Source organism: Desmodus rotundus, chromosome 4, assembly GCF_022682495.2.
Source record: "Desmodus rotundus isolate HL8 chromosome 4, HLdesRot8A.1, whole genome shotgun sequence".
Taxonomy (NCBI): domain Eukaryota; kingdom Metazoa; phylum Chordata; class Mammalia; order Chiroptera; family Phyllostomidae; genus Desmodus; species Desmodus rotundus.
This window is the reverse complement of record NC_071390.1, coordinates 20,144,506-20,165,276: the sequence shown is the minus strand read 5'-3', so window position 1 is coordinate 20,165,276 and position 20,771 is coordinate 20,144,506. Positions and strand designations below refer to the sequence as shown.

Here is a 20,771-nt window from a genome sequence, read left to right as displayed (position 1 = left end):
GTTCCAACCAACCTAGCCACCCAGCCAGGACAAAAACCGGCATTTTCCATAAACGCTTGAAAGCCAGAAAGACAGTAGGTTAACAACATAAGAAATAATGTTAATGGTGCTAACAGAACACAGAAGCAAAACAATCATAAACTTAAAAATTATAATAGAACAAAAATGGTTACTACCTAGGTCCTAATAAAAAATATATAAACCAATTAAAAGATAATGGGGCCTGGAGTATTTGGATACTACTTTAATGTATTCGTTTTGTAAGTAATTACTTTTTTGTAGTCAGTAATTATGAAAACAGGTTGTAACTTCATATGTATAATTACTTTAAAGTCACGTTTAAATTTGTATCTCCCTCATTCTCATGCATTTGCTGAAACAAGTTTCTTTGGTAGGAAGAATTAATAAAATTGATAAATTTATAGCTAGACTCATGAAGGAAATTGTTTTAAAGACACAAATTACCGTATCAGGAATGAGAAAGAGATCATTACTACAGATCTTATAATAAAAGATTACCATGATCAACTTTATGCCAATAAGTTTAAAATTTACATGAAATGAATACGAATTATCAAAACAGATACAAGAAGAAGAAACTCTGGCTGGCTCTAGATCTATGTTTAAAAGCTGAATGTATAAATTTAATACCTTCCAACAAAAATAACTCATAGCTCAGGTGGCTTCACTAGTTAGTTCTATCAAATATGTCATTCACCCTTTTAACAGACTTAAAAAAAAAAGATCAATAGAGGGAGAAAAGCATTTGATGAAATTAAGCACTTATTTATGCTAAAAATAAACTCCTACAAAACTAAGAGTAAAAGGGAACTGCCTCAACCTGATAAAAAACATCCACAAAAACCCTACAACAACATACTTAACAGTGGAAAAACTGAACATTCTCAAAGATCAAGGACACTGCAAAGAGGTCATTCTCAACACCTCTGTTCAACATGGTAATAAGATTTAAAATGTCAGTGCAATAAGCCAAAAAAAAAGTTTTAATAAAGATATAAAGATATACAGATTGGAAAGGAAAAAGTAAATAATTTGCAGATGACCAGAATAAAGAACTACAACTCAATAATAAAAAGACAAAAAAAACAATTTAAAAATGGACATTTGAAAAGGCACTTCACAAAAGAAATATAAATGGCTAATAAGCATATGGAGATTATAAACACCACTAGTTATCAGGGAAATACAAAGTAAAAATCACAATGAGATAACACCGTACATTCGCTGGAATGGGTAAATTCAAAGTCCTGATAACAAGTGTTAGTGCAAAGTGGAGCAACTAAAATTTTTATGCTGTCTGGTTAAGAATTTAAAATAGTGTAACTACTTTGAAAAATCATTTGTCAGGTTCCTATAAGGTAAATATAAAATTTAGCAATTTCTTTAGAAAGAAAAATATTTTATTTTTAATGTGTGAGGAAAACATCAGTTGCCTCTCGCATGCCCCTAACTGGGAACCTGGCCAGCAACCCAGGCGTGTGCCCTGACTGGGAACGGAACTGGTGAACTGGTGACCTTTCAGTTCACAGGCCGGCGCTCAACCCACTGCGCCACACTGTAATCTAGCAATTCCACTCCTGGATGTTTACCCAGAAGAAATAAAAATAAACATCCACAAAAACCCATATACCAGTGCTCACAACAGCTTAATACGTAATAGCCTCAAACTGGAAACAATTCAAATGTCCATCAACAGATAAACAAATTATACTCAAACAATTTGGCTCCCCCACCAAAAAAATAAAAAGGAAAGTTTAAAGAGGGTAATTTCATAATATTGACAGGTTAATATTACTAGTCATAATTACTAGTTACTACTACATAATTACTAGTAGTTAATAATACGACCTATCAAAACTATGGACCCTGGTATAGCTCTCTAAGAAGGGCACATCATTTCTGTGGTATTCTTCTCAAACATGCATAACATTTCAATCTATTTCTTAATTTTTACAATCATACTATGATCAAATAAGATACTGCCATTAGGAGAAAGGAAAACTCTATTATTTTTACAACTCTTCTGTAAAAGTTACTTCAAAATAAAGTTTTAAAATGTTAGGGGTTAAAAACCAAACAAACAAAAAAGCCCTACTTACTGACAGACACAAGAATGAGTCACTGAAACATTACGCTGATCAAAGAAGCCAGACACAAGAGCACACAGTATGTGATTCCATTTATGTGAAATTCTGGAAAAAGAAAATTAATTTATGGTAACCGAAACCCTTGGGCAAAGGGGACAGCAGAGAGAATTGACTTCAAAGAGGCAATGAGGGCACTTTTTTGAGCGATGGAAACAAAGCTTGATTGTGGTGGTGATAACAGAGGTACATATATTTTGTCAAACTCATTATTTACATACTCAAAATGCATGTTTTTCACTGTATGTAACTTATTCCTCAAAAATGTTTATTAAAATTTTATAAGTTCATATTTAAAGGTATCTCATTGAGTAATGAGTGTATCCTGGGTAAAGTACCATGACTGTCTTAAACTGATACATTAAAATGTATGCACCCAAACTGTTCATTCAATAAATATTTACTGGGCACCTATTATATGCCAGGCTTTAGGTAGCACAGGGAATATAAAGGTGAAAAAGAAAGGCTTTGCCCTTATAGGCAAGTAAACAAGCTGCAAGTGACACAAACTGCACTGAGGAATGATGTACCCAAGACTGTACAGAGAAAACCATGTCTCAGAGAATGCTTCCGAAAGAAAACGGGCTCTTCTCAAGAATTTACCCTGTGAGCCTATTGCATTTACTCCAGGGATATTTATCTCAAATACTCAGAAGTGTTAAAAAACAAACAAACAAACAACAAAAAAAAAACCCACTTCTTTTAGTCTTGCCTGTATACTTTATGGCACATTTTTCTGATGAAAAGTCCTCAGCACTTCAAGGATATAGTTTGTGTGTTTTTTAAATAACCAAATTATTCACAGATAAATTTAATGAATAACATTCTGGCAAACAGGTGAGAGTAACAAGTCAATAAACTTGTTTTCTGTGTGCAGTGTGAAGTGGAGGCAATACCACAAGAAGAGCGATGATGTTTTTCACCCAACATGGAATTGTGGGAGTAATATACAGTCTCTCTCTCTCGGGATGTCGATTTCAAAGTGCTTTGTCCTGCTTTCTTTGTTTAAGGGGGGGAGCCTATCGATTTGAAATTATACCTCACTATAAATTGTCATTATTCAAATGATAGTTTAAACTTATGTACATGTACATGTATGCTTAGGTTTGAATCTTATTTCGACTATATCATAGCTGTGTCCTTGAAGAAAGTCCTTAACGTCTTAAGTGTCATCTGTAAAATAGAGACAATAATACTGTCTTCCTCATAGAGTTTTTACAAATATCAAATATGCAATGTAAATAAAATAGCCCATGTATTAAATGAAATAATCTGTGTAAAACACTTAGAGTGTGGCTTATGATAAGCGCTTGATAATGTTAATAATCACTATTATATATAAGTAAATCATATTACAGTCCAGACTAAGAGTAATCATTAAAATATGAAGTGGGGTTCAAAAAACAAAAAAAGCAAATGAGCTATTTTTCAAATTTAGAGACTAAGATTCAGTGATGTTTTTCACTAAATAAGAAAATTCATTTTTTTCATTACTCTGCGGGAATACATATAGTTATCTCAATGCTCAGTAATAAAACATGTCAGGCACATTACAGGTTTTCAATACTTATTGAACTATTTCAATAAGAATGTCTGAATAACCAAGGGGGGGAGTTTGTCACTTTTTGACCCCATTAACCTTTTGGTTACAGGATGATGCTCCAACCAAATGAACTATACCGGCCAGGGCTCAGTGTATATTTTTGATACATAATTTGTTTGGTAAATATTATGGCCATATCTGTGGCAACTGACTACAAACTACAACTATTCATTTTTGAACATTATATTATTTGTATTTGTACCCTAAATTGAACAAGTTGAGATTCAGACAGAAGTCAGTTTTCTAATACTGTTATATCAAAGTTACCTGAAGTAAGCTTACACAATGTAAAGGTTTTTGTGTTTAAAAACAGTATGTTTTAGAGAAAACTTGTGAAAGCTCCTTTTCGGAGTGTCACAGCTGTACACACGTGCATGCACACACATATATGTCCACGTGCTCAACTCAGTTCCTCATCTGTACCTCTTAAATTAAATGACATTTTCATTAACATCTGTACCAGACTGCAAATATTTTAACAAAAACTTTGTAAGTTCTGAAAACATGTTGCAACTATTGACTAATGCATTATTACTTCAAATATATCTTAAAGACAGGAAGGAAAAAACAGCACAGTGCTAGAGTTTAAGGTCTATTTGATACCGAACAAAGCTCATAGCTCTAGTTTTTAAAGTCTACATAGTATGTGTGCAATCATTTCAATGAAAAATGAACACACTTTCCATTTGTCTTAAAGATGATATTAAAATTAACTGATGAAGGTCTGTCTACCTTGTGGTAGAGTGAGAGATACAAAATTCCATCCTTGAGGAACAGCTTAATGAAAGCAGAAGTGCCCAAATACACACAAATATACTATTTCACCGGGTCATTTCTTACCAGGTTCTCTAAACTAATTTAGCACTTGTTCTACCTATCTGTACAAATTAAATGGCAGAGATATCTGGTAATTTCAATACTCTCAAATCTCAACAAAAGCAGCTTCATAGTAAGACACTCTGGCAGCTAAATATATTATTAAATCAAAAAGTGTTTACTGAATTGACTTCTGTGGACCCACTATAATATATCCAAAGCAATCTTAAGCAATCAAAAAGTGCTACTCACCAGCAAGTGTATAATCCATGTCAAAACCAAAACACTTTATTTTCTCCATGGCTAAACTTCGGTTCACAAACACCCTAAAGAAAGGAGTAAAAAATATCTCAATTAACACTGAAACCAAAAAAATTATTAAGTTTAATAGAATTATTTGGCTACTTTCTACAGCTTCTCATTGAAACACCAATATGAAAAGTCACAATAAAATTATTCAAATCATTTGTATACCTTCAATAAAATCAGATATTATGTGAAAACATATGGATTTTCTTGTGTTTTGGTATTAACAATGCCATGAAGTCAAAACTTCGAGAATTAGCTCTCTTTTTCAAAATATAACCCCACAAAATAAGTTTATTTCTGAGATTTTATGATTCACTCACTCATTCATATGCAATTTACTTAATAAACAAAGCTTAGCGCTGGCCAGGTAGCTCAGTTGGTTGGAGCCTCCTCCTGCTACACAAAGCTTCATATAAGCCTACCAGGGGTCAGATACTAAAGACAAAAATATAGACTCATTCAACAAACATTAATACTTATTGAGCCCTGGCTGGTGTGGCTCAGTGGACTGAGCTGGCACCTGTGAACCAAAAGGTTGCCAATTCGATTCCCAGTCAGGGCACATGCTTGGGTTGAAGGCCAGGTCCCCAGTTGGGGGCATGCGAGAGGCAACCACAACCGATCAATGTTTCTCTAGCACAATGATGCTTCTCTCCCTCTCTCTCTCCTTTTCCCTCTCTCGAAAAATAAATATAATACTAAAAAAAAAATTACTGAGTGCCTACTAAGTGTTAGGAACTATGCTATGGCAGTGAGTACCTGCCCTCATGGAACTTCTGTTTTAACTTAGAATCTCTACCCCTGAGAAATTCTGCCTAGCAGGAGAGGGACTTATAAACAAATAACTTATAGCAATTCAGTAAATGCTACAAAATATCATGGAGGAGAGAGCACCAGTTCTTTAGGGACCAGAAGAGGTGTCTGAGCTCAATCTTAAACAATGAGAAGTTTTCCAGTAGAACAAAGCAACAAAGGCAATCAAGGCAGAATAACCAAGCAAGGACAAGATTTAGAGTGAACTATGCATTTATTGTGGCTGAAACTGAGTTTTCTTTCGTTTTGCTTTTCTGTTTGTTTTTGCAAAATAAGGTTTTCTAGAGGAACAAGGGTGGAGGAAAAGGACAAGCTATGAAAAGGACATCCGGCCAAGATGGTGGTGTGGGCAAACTACACATAACTACAGAAAAAATTAAAACTAGACTACAAAATAAATTTCACCCAGATTCGTCAGAAAATCAAGCTGTATGGAAGTCTGACAACCAAGGACTTAAAGAAGCCACATACATCCAGATAGGTAGGAGGGGTGGAGACGCTGAGAGGTGGTGGAACGGGTGGTCCCACATTCACGTGTGGTGGGTAAAAATTGGGAAGGATACCTCGGAAGCAAGCGATCCCAGCCCCAGACCAGACCACTCAGCTCAGGGTTCCAGCACCAGGAAGGTCAGTTCCCATAACTTCTGGCTGCAAAAATCAGTGGGGGGAGGGGGGGCAATGGGAGAAACTGCAGGATTCTCAAGAGACTTCTCTTAAAAGGACCCACAAAGGACTTAGGACTCATGCCGACTCACACCCCCAGAACTAAGCACCAGGGCAATAGCTGGAAGCACACAAGTGGCATTTGGGGAAAATTTGTGGAGGGGGGCATAGGGGGAAGAATTGGGACAACTGTATAATCAACCATAGCATAATCAATAAAAAATATATGTATATATTTTTAAAAGCTATGAAGGTAAAAAGGTTAACAGGGGTCAAAATCATGAAGATTTTGCATGCTATGGGAGCATGGATGTTATCCTACAGGTAAGTACAAAGGATCAGAATCTGAAGAAATGAAACAATCTGATTCAAATTTCAGAAGGGTCACTATGAAGCCAGGGAAAACTGTAAATATAACAGTCCTGTATATCATCATCATGATGGTGTTTGGGGTAAGTTTCAATCGCTTCTGAAAATAAGCTTTGTGGCCAAAATTACTGAAGGAATGCTCTTATCAGCAAATCTTTTCTTTGCCTTTATTTGATAAGTAACTGTGAGAAATGAGAATGCTTTCAATCACCTAGGAAACTAGTTAAAATAAAGATGCCTGGGTTGGGCTCGCCCATTAAAGTTTAAGTCAACAGTCTCCAAAGAGTGAACTGTACCAGGGGATGCGGACGACTCTACTGGGGTGCAAAAAGAAAATATTAGCTCTCCTACTTATATTTATTTCATCATTTAAAAATGTCTAATTTGTATATGTTTTCTACTATAAATAAGAACAGTAGTACAAATTATAAATAAGTATGTACAGGAATGAACATTACATATTGTAACTGATGAAATACTCGAAAGTTTGGAAACCACTGATCTAGGTATTGACTTTCTAATGCTTCACCAACACACATTATGTTACTGTTTTAAATTTTAATAGAAAACATTTCCTCTCATTTTAAAGTGTATGTGCCAATTTTAAATGCAGACAAATAACCAAACATTAACTTAAAAATACTTGAAGAGCTTAAAAATCAGTTGGCCCTTGAATTCAGAACTTTTCTGAAAAATATAAAAATCATTACTTATCTCACAGTGTACGATTAGCTCTATAAAACTCTTAATTCCTGAGAGAGGTGTTATATAAAATATTTATACTTTCTTTCCCTAAAAAAACACTAGTCTTCTGGAAAATCAATATTTACTTTGCCTTAGGTTGATAGTAGAGGAAAGGGGAAAAAGAAAGTAACACAGCGATTTTCAACCTTTTTCATCTCATGGTATGCATAAAATAATTACTAAAATTCTGTGGCACATCAAGAAATATTTATTTTTTGCCAATCTGACCAAAAATAGGTATAATTTTTATTCATTCACACTAGACAGCTATTGTGTTGGCTGTTGCCATTTTTTATTTGACAATCTCAGGGAAAAGAGGTCAGCGCCCCTGAGTCAATAGTCAGGTATTGCATGTTTTAAAAATTCTTGTGGCCACAAGTTGAAAATTACTGGAGTAACAGATAGCTGAAAAATACAAGGAACCAGAGAATAAATGACACCCGTCCAAACTTTTTTTAAACATACCACTACCCCAAATATCTATCTACTTTATTATTATTTTTCCCAGGTACATTTATATTTTTGAAGTCACAAGAGGGGTAAAAGACACAAAATAATGTTTCTAACCTGGAAACTATGTACGGAAGCTTAGCTTTTCAAACACACTTTCAATTCAGGCTAGGGGGCCAACTGTATCAAATCCTTGCTCAGAGCCCAAACAGCTGACATGCCTAAAATATTCTGTGGGAATTCAAGCAAGAATGACTGGGAAGATTTTTCTTCCTTGTGATGCAATCCAGGGGAGATATGCAGGACCACAAAATAAAATAAACAGCTTTGATTCTGATAGGAGAATGCTGTGAGCTGGTTTCTGGAACAGTGAAAATCACGGAAGAAAAGAGATTTGGCTAATATCAATCAGTGCTGAAGGTACAAAGAAACTACCCATATATCAGTAACAAAAATCTATTGTTTTTTAATAAAAATAATCACTGCTAAATATCTATCAAATCATATTCTTCCCTCTGTGACCAGTTACTTTATTCAATCAACACATTTGTTAAATGCCTACGACAAAGCAGGTACCATTTTGTGACAAATGTTCTAGAAGCTGCCCTTCAGGGAGTAGTCAGAGCTAGAGAAGACTTTCTCAATGCCTAAAATTAGGAAGGAAATACGACATTTTTCTATGAAGATCTTTTACCAAATATCCTTTATCTTTTCATTTTCATTCAAAGTAAGTACCCTCACCCACAGAAGCAATTCCTGCACTTAAAACAGAAACAGTCATTTCTATGTCCCTTTCTAATTCATTTCTATTATGAAACCAAAAGAAAAAAACCTCACATATATTCTCATCTCTCCTGTTCTTTCCCTAGTTTATGCCACAAAACATGGGAGGAAGGGGCAATAGGAAATTCAGTCTAATTTATGTGCAATTACCTGAAGTGCCTAAGAAAAGCTGTTACAACAAAATGAAACAGCTACATGATAGATAACTGCAATAATACAGTTTATGCTAAAATTTACAAATATAATAAACATCCAAATCCTGAAAGTATGCACTGACTTCAGCAGAGAAACAGCCTTGAGCCAGAAATACCATGCATGTCTCCAGGATACAGTCTTCAAGGGAAGCTAATCTTGCTGTAACAAAAGAAAGTACTACGTAGAAAAGGCTGGATCACTGTCCCACCACACATTTAAAATAAAAAGATACCTGCCTTGGGGAATCCAAACATATCTATTGGTTCCAGGACCTTAACTGTATTTTTGCCAATGCCTGTTTCCTTATGTCACTTTTCTAAATTATTAACCAGTGAAACATACTCCACCCTCTATCTTTAACAGCTTGAATATATTTGTGACTTAACTTCCCAAATGTTGCTTTAAATAAAGTACAACGTGGCCACTCTAAGTAGCATGACTGAACTAAAGCATCCAACCTTAAAACGCAATTAGCAGCCAGAAATCCCTCCATACACACTAAGTCATTTGCAAGATACAGCTTTGAGCACTAACAAAAAAAACAATCTTTAGGAGACAGACACAAGAACACTATAAAACCAGGCACAGACTTCGACACAAAGACTTTCATTATCACACCCTACTATGACACAAAGCTTTCGTTATCATTCCCTACTGTAGCAAGACATTAAATCTGAAGAAATTCTATATGAATAAACATAAATATCAATCATAAAAAATGAGACTATTAATAAAATGTGCATTAAACAGGGATCTAGTATTCTCACACTTAAGGACCATGAACATGCAATTTACTAAATGTGAAATTTTGTAAATAGCAAACTCAATGGTTTTGAGATTTAACTGATAATTTAAAGCAGTATTACCTCATCTGTCACTGGTTGCCGTTTTGCAAAGTGTAAAACTATCTGAGTCAACTAGTTCCTGAAGTCACATAACAAAATTCTTCTTCAAGTCCCTGGTAAAATTTCTTTTTTATGGTTCTAACCTAACTTCGAAGACTGTTTTTAGTCTGAACCAGACCCTCAACAGCATGTATCTTCTGGGACAGTGTTGGAGAAAACACCTCTGTGTCTAATTTAACTTGTCATTGGATATCACTGTTGCTCCACACAAATCCATTTGGAATAGAATTTCTTTGGCAATGGTGAACTGTATCCCTAACTCCTCCAACTGCCTAGGAGTCACAATTTCCTGGCTGAGCGCCCAGCAGCAGTTACTGCAACAACAAATGAGACTAAGGATAGAAGTATAAAATCTTCTTGGGCATGTTTTGGTTATGGGTTCGTGTAATTATATACTCAAAGTCTGTTACAATCAAAGAAAAGAAAAAGTTACAAGTGCTTTTTTGAGAGTGCAAAATGTGTCTCCCTCTGTGTGTGTGTTTACCTTGATAGAATAAAAGTATTATAATGTAAATTTTTGTTGAAAACTTAACTTAGCATTTTCTCCCCAAACTAATTCCTATTTCTGTGCTACTGGCACTCTAATTTTCCCACCTAAACCTAAAATCTAGTTAATATCTTTTTATTCTCTCCTCACCCTTAAATCCACATCATCTCAATCACCTAATGTGCCTTCATTTAAATTTCCAAATGTCTCTGGAATCCATATCTTTCATATCTTTCACACTGCTAACAACCTGTCCAAGTCCTCATTAACTCACTATTTAGCAATCATCTCCCAATTGTTCTCAATGCCAAATTAACTGCTTTGAAGTAGTGCTGCTCCAAGTGTGGTCCACAGACCAAAGCTGGCCTGTGAACAGCTGTTACTAATCCTTGACTTGATATATACAGAAACTGCGAGTATTTAAAAACTTTTTAACAACTTGACAGAAAAGTTTTGTTTGTTAAATGTATAATAAAAAATGTAGATGTACATTTTGTCTCTTCATTTTCTAGTATTTCATTTTTATTACATTTTATAAGTATACTTACTTTAAGCACACTGGAAATTTTTTAAAAACTGGCCTTCCACCATCGTTAGTTTGAGAAGCACTGTCCCAAAGCCCAGTTCCACTCATGCTGCTCTCTTACTTAATAACCTCTAGACATCTCTCACTACCTACCCCACTGATGAATCACAAGTTTTTGTATCTTCAAGGACTTCAAAACCTTTCACCATCTTTCCAAAAGCAGTTTTATCTCACCTTCTCCATATCATGCACCTTTTGCTCTAATATTCAAGATGAACTACATGTATTTCCTAAAGGCACACTGAAGCTTTGTTTCTGCTATTCCTTATACCTGAAATGTCTTTGTTAGTTCTATTTTATTTTTCAAGACCTAGGAATCTTGAGTGATTCCTTCAAGAAACTATTCTGGCTGTGCCACAGAACTGGGACAGTACTGCCTCTGGGTTTCAGACTACTCTTCTGATTAAAGAGATTTCACCAAAAATAAGTTCTATAAAATAGTGAACTATGTAAGAGTGAATATGCAAAATCCTTTATTTTGGCACTTACTATATTTTGTCACATACATAAAATATGTAGGTAGTTCTCATGTTCTTTACTAGATTATAAACTTTGAGACCAGGTACTGCACAAAATTGGCTTTAATGCTTTCCACTCATTAGAACAAAGTATCGGTGATGATAAAGATATTTTAAAAGAGAGAATTCAAGTTATTATTAAAGTATACAAAGTAATAAATACAGAGCAGCTGAAAGCAGTGACTTTCAACAAGCGTGTCTCAAGAATTTTTAAAACACGCAACACCCATTTAGTCAGGGGCCCTGACCTCCTTTCCCTTAGATTATCCAATTAAAAAATAACAACATCCAATACAATAGCCATCCGGTGTGAATGAAAGAAAATTTTACTTATTTTTTTAAAAATGTATTTTTTGATGCACTACAGTTTTAGTAATTATTTTATGCAGACCATAAGATGAAAAAGGTTGAAAATCGCTGGCCCACAGAATAAACTAGAGGTTTTCCCAAAAGAAAATAGAAACATAATGAGAAACAAAAATCAGAAAACTAATTTAGGAAAACAGTTAAGTACAGGGCAGATACAAACATATGTACCTATGGTAATTTTCACTTAGAAAATCCAAAGATTTCAAAAAGGTCTAATCCAATACCTAGCATAGGGCCTTGTAAAAAGCAAATACAATATTTAAGTGAGCTAAAAATTAATCTTAAACTACAAAGTTAAAAAAAAACATAAAAATTAGTGGTCGCCAGAGGCTGTGAAGAGGAGGAAATGGAGAGTTTGAGGGTAATGAAAATGTTCTAAATATATTAAAACCACTAAAATGTACACTTTAAAAAGAAAGGTGAACTGAATGGTATGCAAAGTATATCTCAATTAAGCTATCATTTTAAAAACTTAATGGCAAGATAGTCTGTCTGCCTTTGTGTCTCCATCCTTCAGTAAAAAGTGTGCTTAGATCTAAAAAATACAGGTAAGAACCTTCTAACTTATGAAATGGATTCCTAAAAAGTAAAAGTTTAAATACCATGGATATAGAGACACAGCAAGAAGTTTTGATTAGATTATTAAACTATTTTAGTGGCATTAGTTTTTGTTTTCATAAATTCCAGCCAGTAACTGCCTACTAATCTGATTTAATATTTTCTGAGGAACATCCTCAGGAAGAATATATTTTATCAGCCCACGCTTTTTAAAAAAAATCATATTTTATTAATTATGCTATTACAGTTGTCCCAACTCTTCCCTCTTTGCCTCCCTCCACCAAACACAACCCACACCCTCAAGCAATCCCCCCACCATTGTTCACGTCCATGGGTCATGCCTATAAATTCTTTTGACTTCTCCATTTCCTATACTGTACTTTACATCCCCATGGTTATTCTTTAACTACCTATTTGTACTTCTTAATCCCATCACCTTCATACCCATTCCCCCACCCCCCCTTCCATCTGGCAACCATCAAAACCCTCTCCATATCCATCATTCTGTCTCTGTTCTTCTTGTTTTTTAGATTCGACTGTTGATAGATATGTATGTACTATCATTTTATTTATTGTTCATAGTTTTGATCTTCTTTTTCTTAGATAAGTCCCTTTAACATTTCATATAATAATGGTTTGGTGATGAACTCCTTTAGTTTTTTCTTGTCTGGGAAGTTCTTTATCTACCCTGCAATTCTAAATGATAGCTTTGCTGGGTAGACCAATCTGGGCTGTAGGTCCCGGCATTCATGACTTTGAATACTTCTTGTCAGTCCCTTCTAGCTTGCAAAGTTTCTTTTGAGAAATCAGCTGATAGTCTTATGGGAATTCCCCTCTAAGTAACTAACTTCTTTTCTCTTGCTGCTTTTAAGATTCTCTCTTTATCTTTAACCTTTGGCATTTTAATTATGAGCTGTCTTGGAGTGGGCCTCTTTGCATCCATTTTGTTTGGGGTTCTCTGTGCTTCATGGACTTGAATGTCTATTTCCTTCACCAAATAAGGGAAGTTTTCTTTCCTTATTTTTTCAGATAGATTTCCAATTTCTTGCTCTTTCTCTTCTCCTTCTGGCATCCCAATGATGTGAATGTTGGAATGCTTGCAGTTGTCCCAGGGGCTGCTTATACTAACCTCATATATTTTTTGGATTCTTTTTTCTTCTTGTTGTTCTGTGTGGTTGTGTTTTGTTTCTTTATGTTCCAAATCATTCATTTGATTCTCAGCTTCATCCATTCTATTGTTGTTCCCCTGTAAATTGTTTTTTACCTCAATTAGTATATCCTTTGTTTCTGACTAGATCTGTTTTACACTGTTGAGGTTCTCACTAAGCTCCTTGAGCACTCTTATAACCAGTGTTTTGAACTCTGCTTCTGATAAATCACCTACCTCCATTTTCTTTAGTTCTTTTTCTGGAGTTTTGATCTGTTTGTTTATTTGGGCCATGTTCTTTGCCTCCTCATTTTGGCAGCCTCCCTGTGTTTGTTTCTATGTATTAGGTTGAGATGCTTTGATTCCATGTCTTGGTAGTGTGGCCTAACGTAGCAGATGTCCTATAGGATCCAGTGACACAGCCTCCCCTATCACCCAAGCTGGGTAACTCAAGGTGTGCCATTTGTGAGTATACCCTCCCCTTGTAGTTGAGCCTTGGTTGCTGCTGGCAAATCAATGGGAGGGATTTACCCAGATCAGTCAGCTGCAAGAATTGACTATGACCACTGACTACCAACCAACCTCTGTCCTCTGTGGAGGATCAGCTGTGCAGGGTCAGGGTGGTGGCGCTCCAAACGTGATCTGTGGCTGTCCACTGGGTGCACTGGCCCTGTGGTTTCTCGTGTGTTGCAGGTCAAGTTCAGCCCCGACTTGTGTTTTGCCCAGGGCCACCCAGCCTGCACAGTAAAGCAATCTGAGGTGGCTGCTACTTGTGCTGGGCTTGGAGATTCCCAGGTGAAGCTAAACTGTGAATCTAGGCTGGCTGCTGCTAATACCAGGCCTGGGGCTCACTTAAGGCTTGTTTGAGAGGATTTAGAAAGTTGTGAAGCATAAGCCAAGACCAGCCATTCATATGGAAAAGAGGCTTGGGAGGGGCCATAAACTGGGTATGGCAGTCTCTGGAGATCTCCAAGGAGGGTCAAAGAGTGTTAGTCAGGTTGATGGGAGTCTCAAATATGGCACCAGCTTGCTGGCTCTGTGGCTCTGTGGGGGGAGGGTTTAGAAAAGGGACAATGGCCTCTGCTCCCCTTGATGCCAAACACTTCAGCTTCTCCCTCTACACCACTGGTGCCATTCAAGCTGCTGTCCCAGGGCTGAAGCTCAGAGAAAGTGAGTCTGAGTGGGTGAGTCTGTGTGTTGGTTAAGAGGAACTGCTTGGGGCTCACACATTTTCTTCCACTGACTCAATCCCTGCTGGTTTTTGCAGCCAGAAGTTGTGGGGACTTTTCTTCCTGGCATGGAACCCTGGGTCAGAGTTATCCCAAGATATCCCTCCCGAATTTTTACTCACCACCCGTGGGTGAGGGACCAACCTGTTCTGCATCTGCATCCCTCCTACCAGTATGGATGGCTGTGGTTTCTTTAATTCCATGGTTGTCAGACTCCCATTCGATTCAATTATTGATGGTTCTGAGTGACGGCTGTTCTATATTTTAGTTGTAATTCTGATGTGGTTGTACAAAGAGGTGAGCCATGTCTTCCTACACTGCCATCTTGACCAGAAGTCCAGTACAGGTTTTTTATAAATGGAATCAAACAGCACTGTAATTGACGTTTGCGCCCTTTTTTTTAGCAAAGTATTTCTGAGATTCATTCATGTATCATAATTAGTTCTTTTATTACTGAGTAGTATTCCATTGTATGGATAATACTACAATTTGTTCATTCAGTTCATGGGTATTTTGGATTGTTCCCAGAATTGACTATTATAAATAATGCTGCAATGAACAGTCACATACAAATCTGTGTAGACATACGCTTTCATTTCTCTTAAATACCTACAAACGGAATTAATAGGTCATATGGTAAGTTTAACTTTAAAAACTGTTTCTATTTGGCATTCTCATCAGCAATGCATGACAGTTCCTGCTGCTCCACGTAGTCAGTGTTTTTCATTTTAGTCATTCTAGTTCATCATTTTCAACTGGTGTGCCACAAGAATTTTTAAAACATGCAATGCCTGACTATTTAGTCAGGGGCACTGACCTCTCTGTTCCCTTAGATTGTGCAATTTAAAAATGACAACAGCCAACATAGTGGCCATCCAGTGTGAATAAAAATTATACCTTTTTTTTGTCAGATTGGCAAAAATTATGGTTTTTGGTGTGCTGCAAAATTTTAGTAATTATGTGTGCCATGAGATGAAAAGGGTTGGAAATCACTCTAATTAGTTAATTTAGTCACTCTAGTAGGTGCAGTGGTATCTTATTGAGGTCTTAATATATATTTCCTTAGTGATTAATGATGTAGAACATCATTTCAAGTGCCCATTGGCCATATCTTTTTGTAACTATCTATTCAAGTCTTTTGCCCATTTTTAAACTGGGTTGTTTGCTTTACTGTTGTATTGTAAAAATTCTTCATATATTTTTAATATAAGTCTTTTATCAGATATATATGTATTGAGAATATTTTCTCCCAGTGTTTTATTAATGGTGTCCTTCAGGAACCAGTTTGTTTTTTTAATTTTTGATCAAGCCCAATTTATCAATTTTGTCTCTCATGTTTTTATGTGTTTTATCTAAGAAATCTTTACCTCATTCAAAGTCACAAAGATTTTTGCCTACACATTCCTTTCAACTTATATTTAGGTCTATGATCCATTTTGCGTTATTTTTATATGGTTTGAAGTAAAGGTTGAGGTTTGTACTTTTTCTATATGAAATTACTTTGGCCTCCTTGCTGAAAATCAATTGACTATATGTGTGTGTGTGTATCTACAAACTCCCTATTAGGTTTCATGATCTATGTGAGTCTATCCTTACACTAATACCACAGTCTCAATTACCGTATGTTTAAATAAGGCTCAAGTGTAACTTCTGGTGACTTAACTCTTTTAACAATCTTTTCCTATAACTATTAGGGAAATATTTCATAGACATCAAATGACAGACTGTACTACGTGTCAAAATATCATACATGCAGAATTTGTAAATATAAGAATTATTTTCATCTCAAGGCACAAAATTTATCCATTTACTTCTAAAGATAACAAAGGAGAATAAAAGCTAACTGATTCCATTTATGTGATCCATGCATTTCAAGTGCACTTGGCTCCCTACCTATTCAGACAGTAAAGGAATTGCCCTAGGGGCCCCTAGAAATAAATGTAAAAGAGTATCTCTCAGCCCTTATAGTGTCCTTTGGTGTGTATTTATCTGACTAACCCATTCTAAGATATGCTTTACCACAAGGGGAAAATTAGTACTACTTACTTCCTAAGATTTTTGACTGCACCCAGAAATTCAGTTCTTCTTGAATCTAACGACCAGCTTTATAAACAACTATGTGTAAAAGACTAACAAATATAGCAGCATCCGTGATAATCTTTATCATAAAAATTGTTTAACAACTGCAGATATGTACCATAGTTTAGTTTTCTTTATCCAATAATGAGGTTTAAAAATAGCAGTAAAGTAGGCCAATTTTATTTTGCTCATAATCAATACACAATTAGATTAAAATAAATTATATGCACAATGCTCTGAAACTACCTGAAAATTTCTAATAGGACAAAGAATAAGGAAATATTAAGAGCCTCCACAAAATCAAAATTTTACTGTATTTTTAGAGACCGTTTTGGAGTGATGTCTTATTTAATCACAGGAAATGTCTCTCTGAAGTCTAGTTATGCCTGAAGGCTAAAAATGAAGTAACAGTATGCAGACATTAACTTACCTGTCACCTATTATAGTGGTCACAAGAAAATCAGCAGCAATTCAGATTCTGAAGCACGAGAGATATTTAAACAATAAAAAATAAATAAATAAATAACAGGACTATTTTACATAGTAAAGAAAAAGAGGGGGTTCAAAAAAATTTATTTTTTGCCTACAATGCCCAGAAGGAAAGAAAATCATAGGCTGTTCACTCAATCTTTCACACTATTTTCTTTTCCCCCCATTTTCTAAAGGTACCATTTATTTTAAAATACCTTTGAATTTTTAAACTTCACTCACTTCTTTGTAAAACTCTTTCGTAAGACATCCCTGACTGCTTCCAGTCTTCATAAATACTTTCTACCAAAAAACCAAAAGGAGTTTACTGCAGAGTAAAAAGCATGTTTAAACCCACTAAATTCCTATTAAGATTATCCACCCTCAATGCTGTTTTTCAAAATAGCAATAGTAACTTCACAGTATATTACATGTGAAATACTAACAATGTAAGCTTTCAGCTAAATTTCTATCACTCTCTCCCTCTACCTCCACTGACTGGTAGCACTGCTTATTAATCTTCCAATTCACTCAGATGACTAGAACACCTCTTTGCTGAGAAAAATGAAGGAAAAAGAACAAACTCACTTACCCTTCCTGAGACATTCTCAAAGATCTACCTCCTCTGGATGAGAATACAGGATCAACAAACAAGCTTCACTGATCTCTTGAGAACTGTAGCTCATTTGTTAGAGCACAGAGAACTCGGGCCCTGTGAGGCCCAACAAACTCGGGCACCATGCCGAACCCTAACCAGTCAGTATCTCAGTGACCAATATCCTCAGCTTATTAAATACTTGAAAACCTAAGAATAACAGAGAAAAAAGGAAAAATAACTAACGGTCTGACTGTTTAAGACTGGCCAGTTTAGGAAGGAGAAAATCCAAATGGCAAGTTCCGGTAAAAAGACAGGAATCATTACTGGCAAACACACAGAAAAAGCAAATTTACCCCCTAACGAGGCCTGCCAACAGTACGCAAACAATGTGAGTTTCACAGAATGGAGTGCCCTACTCAGTCCAAATCCTTTTCAGTTTACTCTGGGGGGAAAAAACCAACAGGACATATAATGTTTCAATTATCAGTTTAGTTATTTCCTCCTTTCCAAAAATATGAACAATTTGAACTACAAGAGGAGAAAGTTATGTGCCAATCGTATTACAGGAGAAACCTAAAGTATTTCCACACTGAAGTCTTTTTCTCTGATCATGAACTGCTTTTAAGGAAAACATCTGTTACTCAATCGCCTGAAAATTTCAGCTCATGTAAAAAGAAACTTACTGATCTTTGGCATATGGAGGATAAATCCAGTACATTCTAAAGGTTAATTCCAAACCCCAGAGCAAATTGAGGTTTGAAAGAAAAATATCTGCAACATTCCTGCCTCTGGACCAATATAATGCATAGGGATTATGCAACAGGGAAAGGAATAAACAAGTGTGCTAAAGTCTAAGAACATTGAGACGACAAATAAATCCTCCTAGTGGTGGTTCAAATTAAAAATAAAATGTACATACCTTAAAGAAATACTCTTTGAATTAAAACTTGAAATTTAAAAAAAGATCTACTTTTTAAAAAGATTTTATTATTTATTTTTAGAAAGAGGAAGGGAGGAAGAAAGAGAGGGAGAGAAACATTGATGTGAGAGAGAAACATTGACTGGTGACCTCTCGTACACACCCTGACAGAGGACCAAACCCCCAACGCAGGCATGTGCCCTGACTGGGAATCGAACCAGCCATCTTACACCTTACAGGACAACACCCAACCAACTGAGCTACTACAGTCAGGACAAAACTTTAGTCTTTAAATATTACCTAAATATCTTACCATAAAGGTTTCTATTAGTTATTAAAATGTTTAGTCACCAAGTAACTAAAACTATTAAAAACTATAAATTCACCCTGGCCAGGTGGTCCAGTTGGTTAGAGCATTGTCCTGTACACCAAAGTTTGCAAGTTCCAGTCCAAAGCAGGGAACATACATAGGTTGAGGCTTCAATCCCCCATCAGGGTGCGTGCAGGAGGCAACCCATCGATGTCTGTCTGTCTCTCCCCCCCGCTGCCCTCTTCCTCTCTCTAAAATCAGTAAACATATCATCAGATGAGGATTAAGAAAAGAAAACCTAAGAACTCAAACTACAATTATTTTCAGTTTATTTAGGAAAGCAGTATGGTGTAATGGAAAGAGAATGAGCACTGAACAACTATAGTTAAATCCCAGCCACCCTACTTTTCGGCTTTGGAAACTTGAATGAAGTACTTAACATAAGCCTGAGATTTTTTTATCTATGGAACATAGATAACATCGGGTAGGGTTGTTGTATGTCACACGTAAGCACTCAAAGAACTATTGTTAACTAAAGAGGGTGGGACTACAAGGAAAGTAACTGGATGTCAAGCATTACCTTATCAATATAGCTCTTGGAAAAGTACTTTTGAAAAATTCAGTTCTCAAATTGTCCATAAACATGAAGGCCTTTCACTGACAATCCTCAAACCAAATTCTATAAATACAAGAATATGAAATAAACATGGAAAAATAATCTAATCCTTAAGATTGCCAATTTCTCATGGCTTCTCTTGATTCTCATCTTGGGCATCACTGCTAAATGTGGTGGAAATACGTACATGTAATTACTATTTTAAGACTTTGCTACTTGCAGACTGCCAGCCAAGATGGAGGCATAGGTAGACACACTGTGCCTCCTTGCACAACCAAAAGAAGGACAACAACAAATTTAAAAACAAAAAAACAACTAGAACTGACAGAAAACCAAACTGTATGGAAGTCCGACAACAAAGGATTTAAAGAAACATTCAACCAGACCGGTAGGAGGGGCGGACAGGGGCAGCTGGGCAGAGAGGACTTGCAGCAAGGCGGCAGCTGGCGGACCCCGAAAGGGGGCTGACAGAGAGGGCGGTCCCACATTCGCGTGCAGATAAACCGGGAGGAACAACTGGGCAGCGAGACAGACCGCACAACCCAGGGCTCCTGCCAGGGGAAATGAAGCCTCAAACCTCTGACTGAAAACTCCTGTGGGGGTTGAGGCTACAGTGAGAGACGCTCGCAGCCTCACAGGAGAGTTCCTTGGAGAGACCCACAGGGGCCTAGAGCGTGCACAAGCCCACCCACCCGGGAATCAGCACGAGAAGGGCCCAATTTGCTTGTGGGTGGTGGGGGAAGTGACTGAGAGCCAGCTGGAGCTGAGCAAGCATCATTATTCCCTTTCGGATCCCTCCCCCCCTCCCCCCCCCCACACACATCACAACGCAGCAGTGGTGGGTTGCCCCACCCTGGTGAACACCTAAGGCTCCGCCCCTTAGTACGTAACAGGCACGCTGAGGGGGAAAAAAAGACCCAAATGAACAGTTCAAAGCCCCAGAAAAAATACAACTAAGCGATGAAGAGATAGCCACCTATCAGATACACAGTTCAGAACACTGGTTATCAAGATGTTCCAGGAACTCACTGGGTACTTCAACAGCATAAAAAAGACCCAGGCAGCAATGAAG

General features: G+C 36.5%; 1 protein-coding gene across 8 annotated transcripts in view; it reads right to left on the bottom strand.

The window, feature by feature from the left end:
• NT5C2 (5'-nucleotidase, cytosolic II) overlaps positions 1-20,771 on the bottom strand; it is a 96,131-nt gene that overhangs the window by 43,053 nt on the left and 32,307 nt on the right. For 4 of the 8 annotated variants that reach the window (XM_024555670.4, XM_024555671.4, XM_071221157.1 and 1 more), the window contains one exon: positions 4,837-4,910. In XM_024555670.4, the coding sequence (XP_024411438.1) occupies positions 4,837-4,910 (74 nt within the window). Of the gene's footprint in view, positions 1-2,120; positions 2,214-4,836; positions 4,911-17,848; positions 18,368-20,771 lie in introns of those variants that run through there. The other 4 variants (XM_071221158.1, XM_045191386.2, XM_045191387.3 and 1 more) reach the window with 3 other exon arrangements.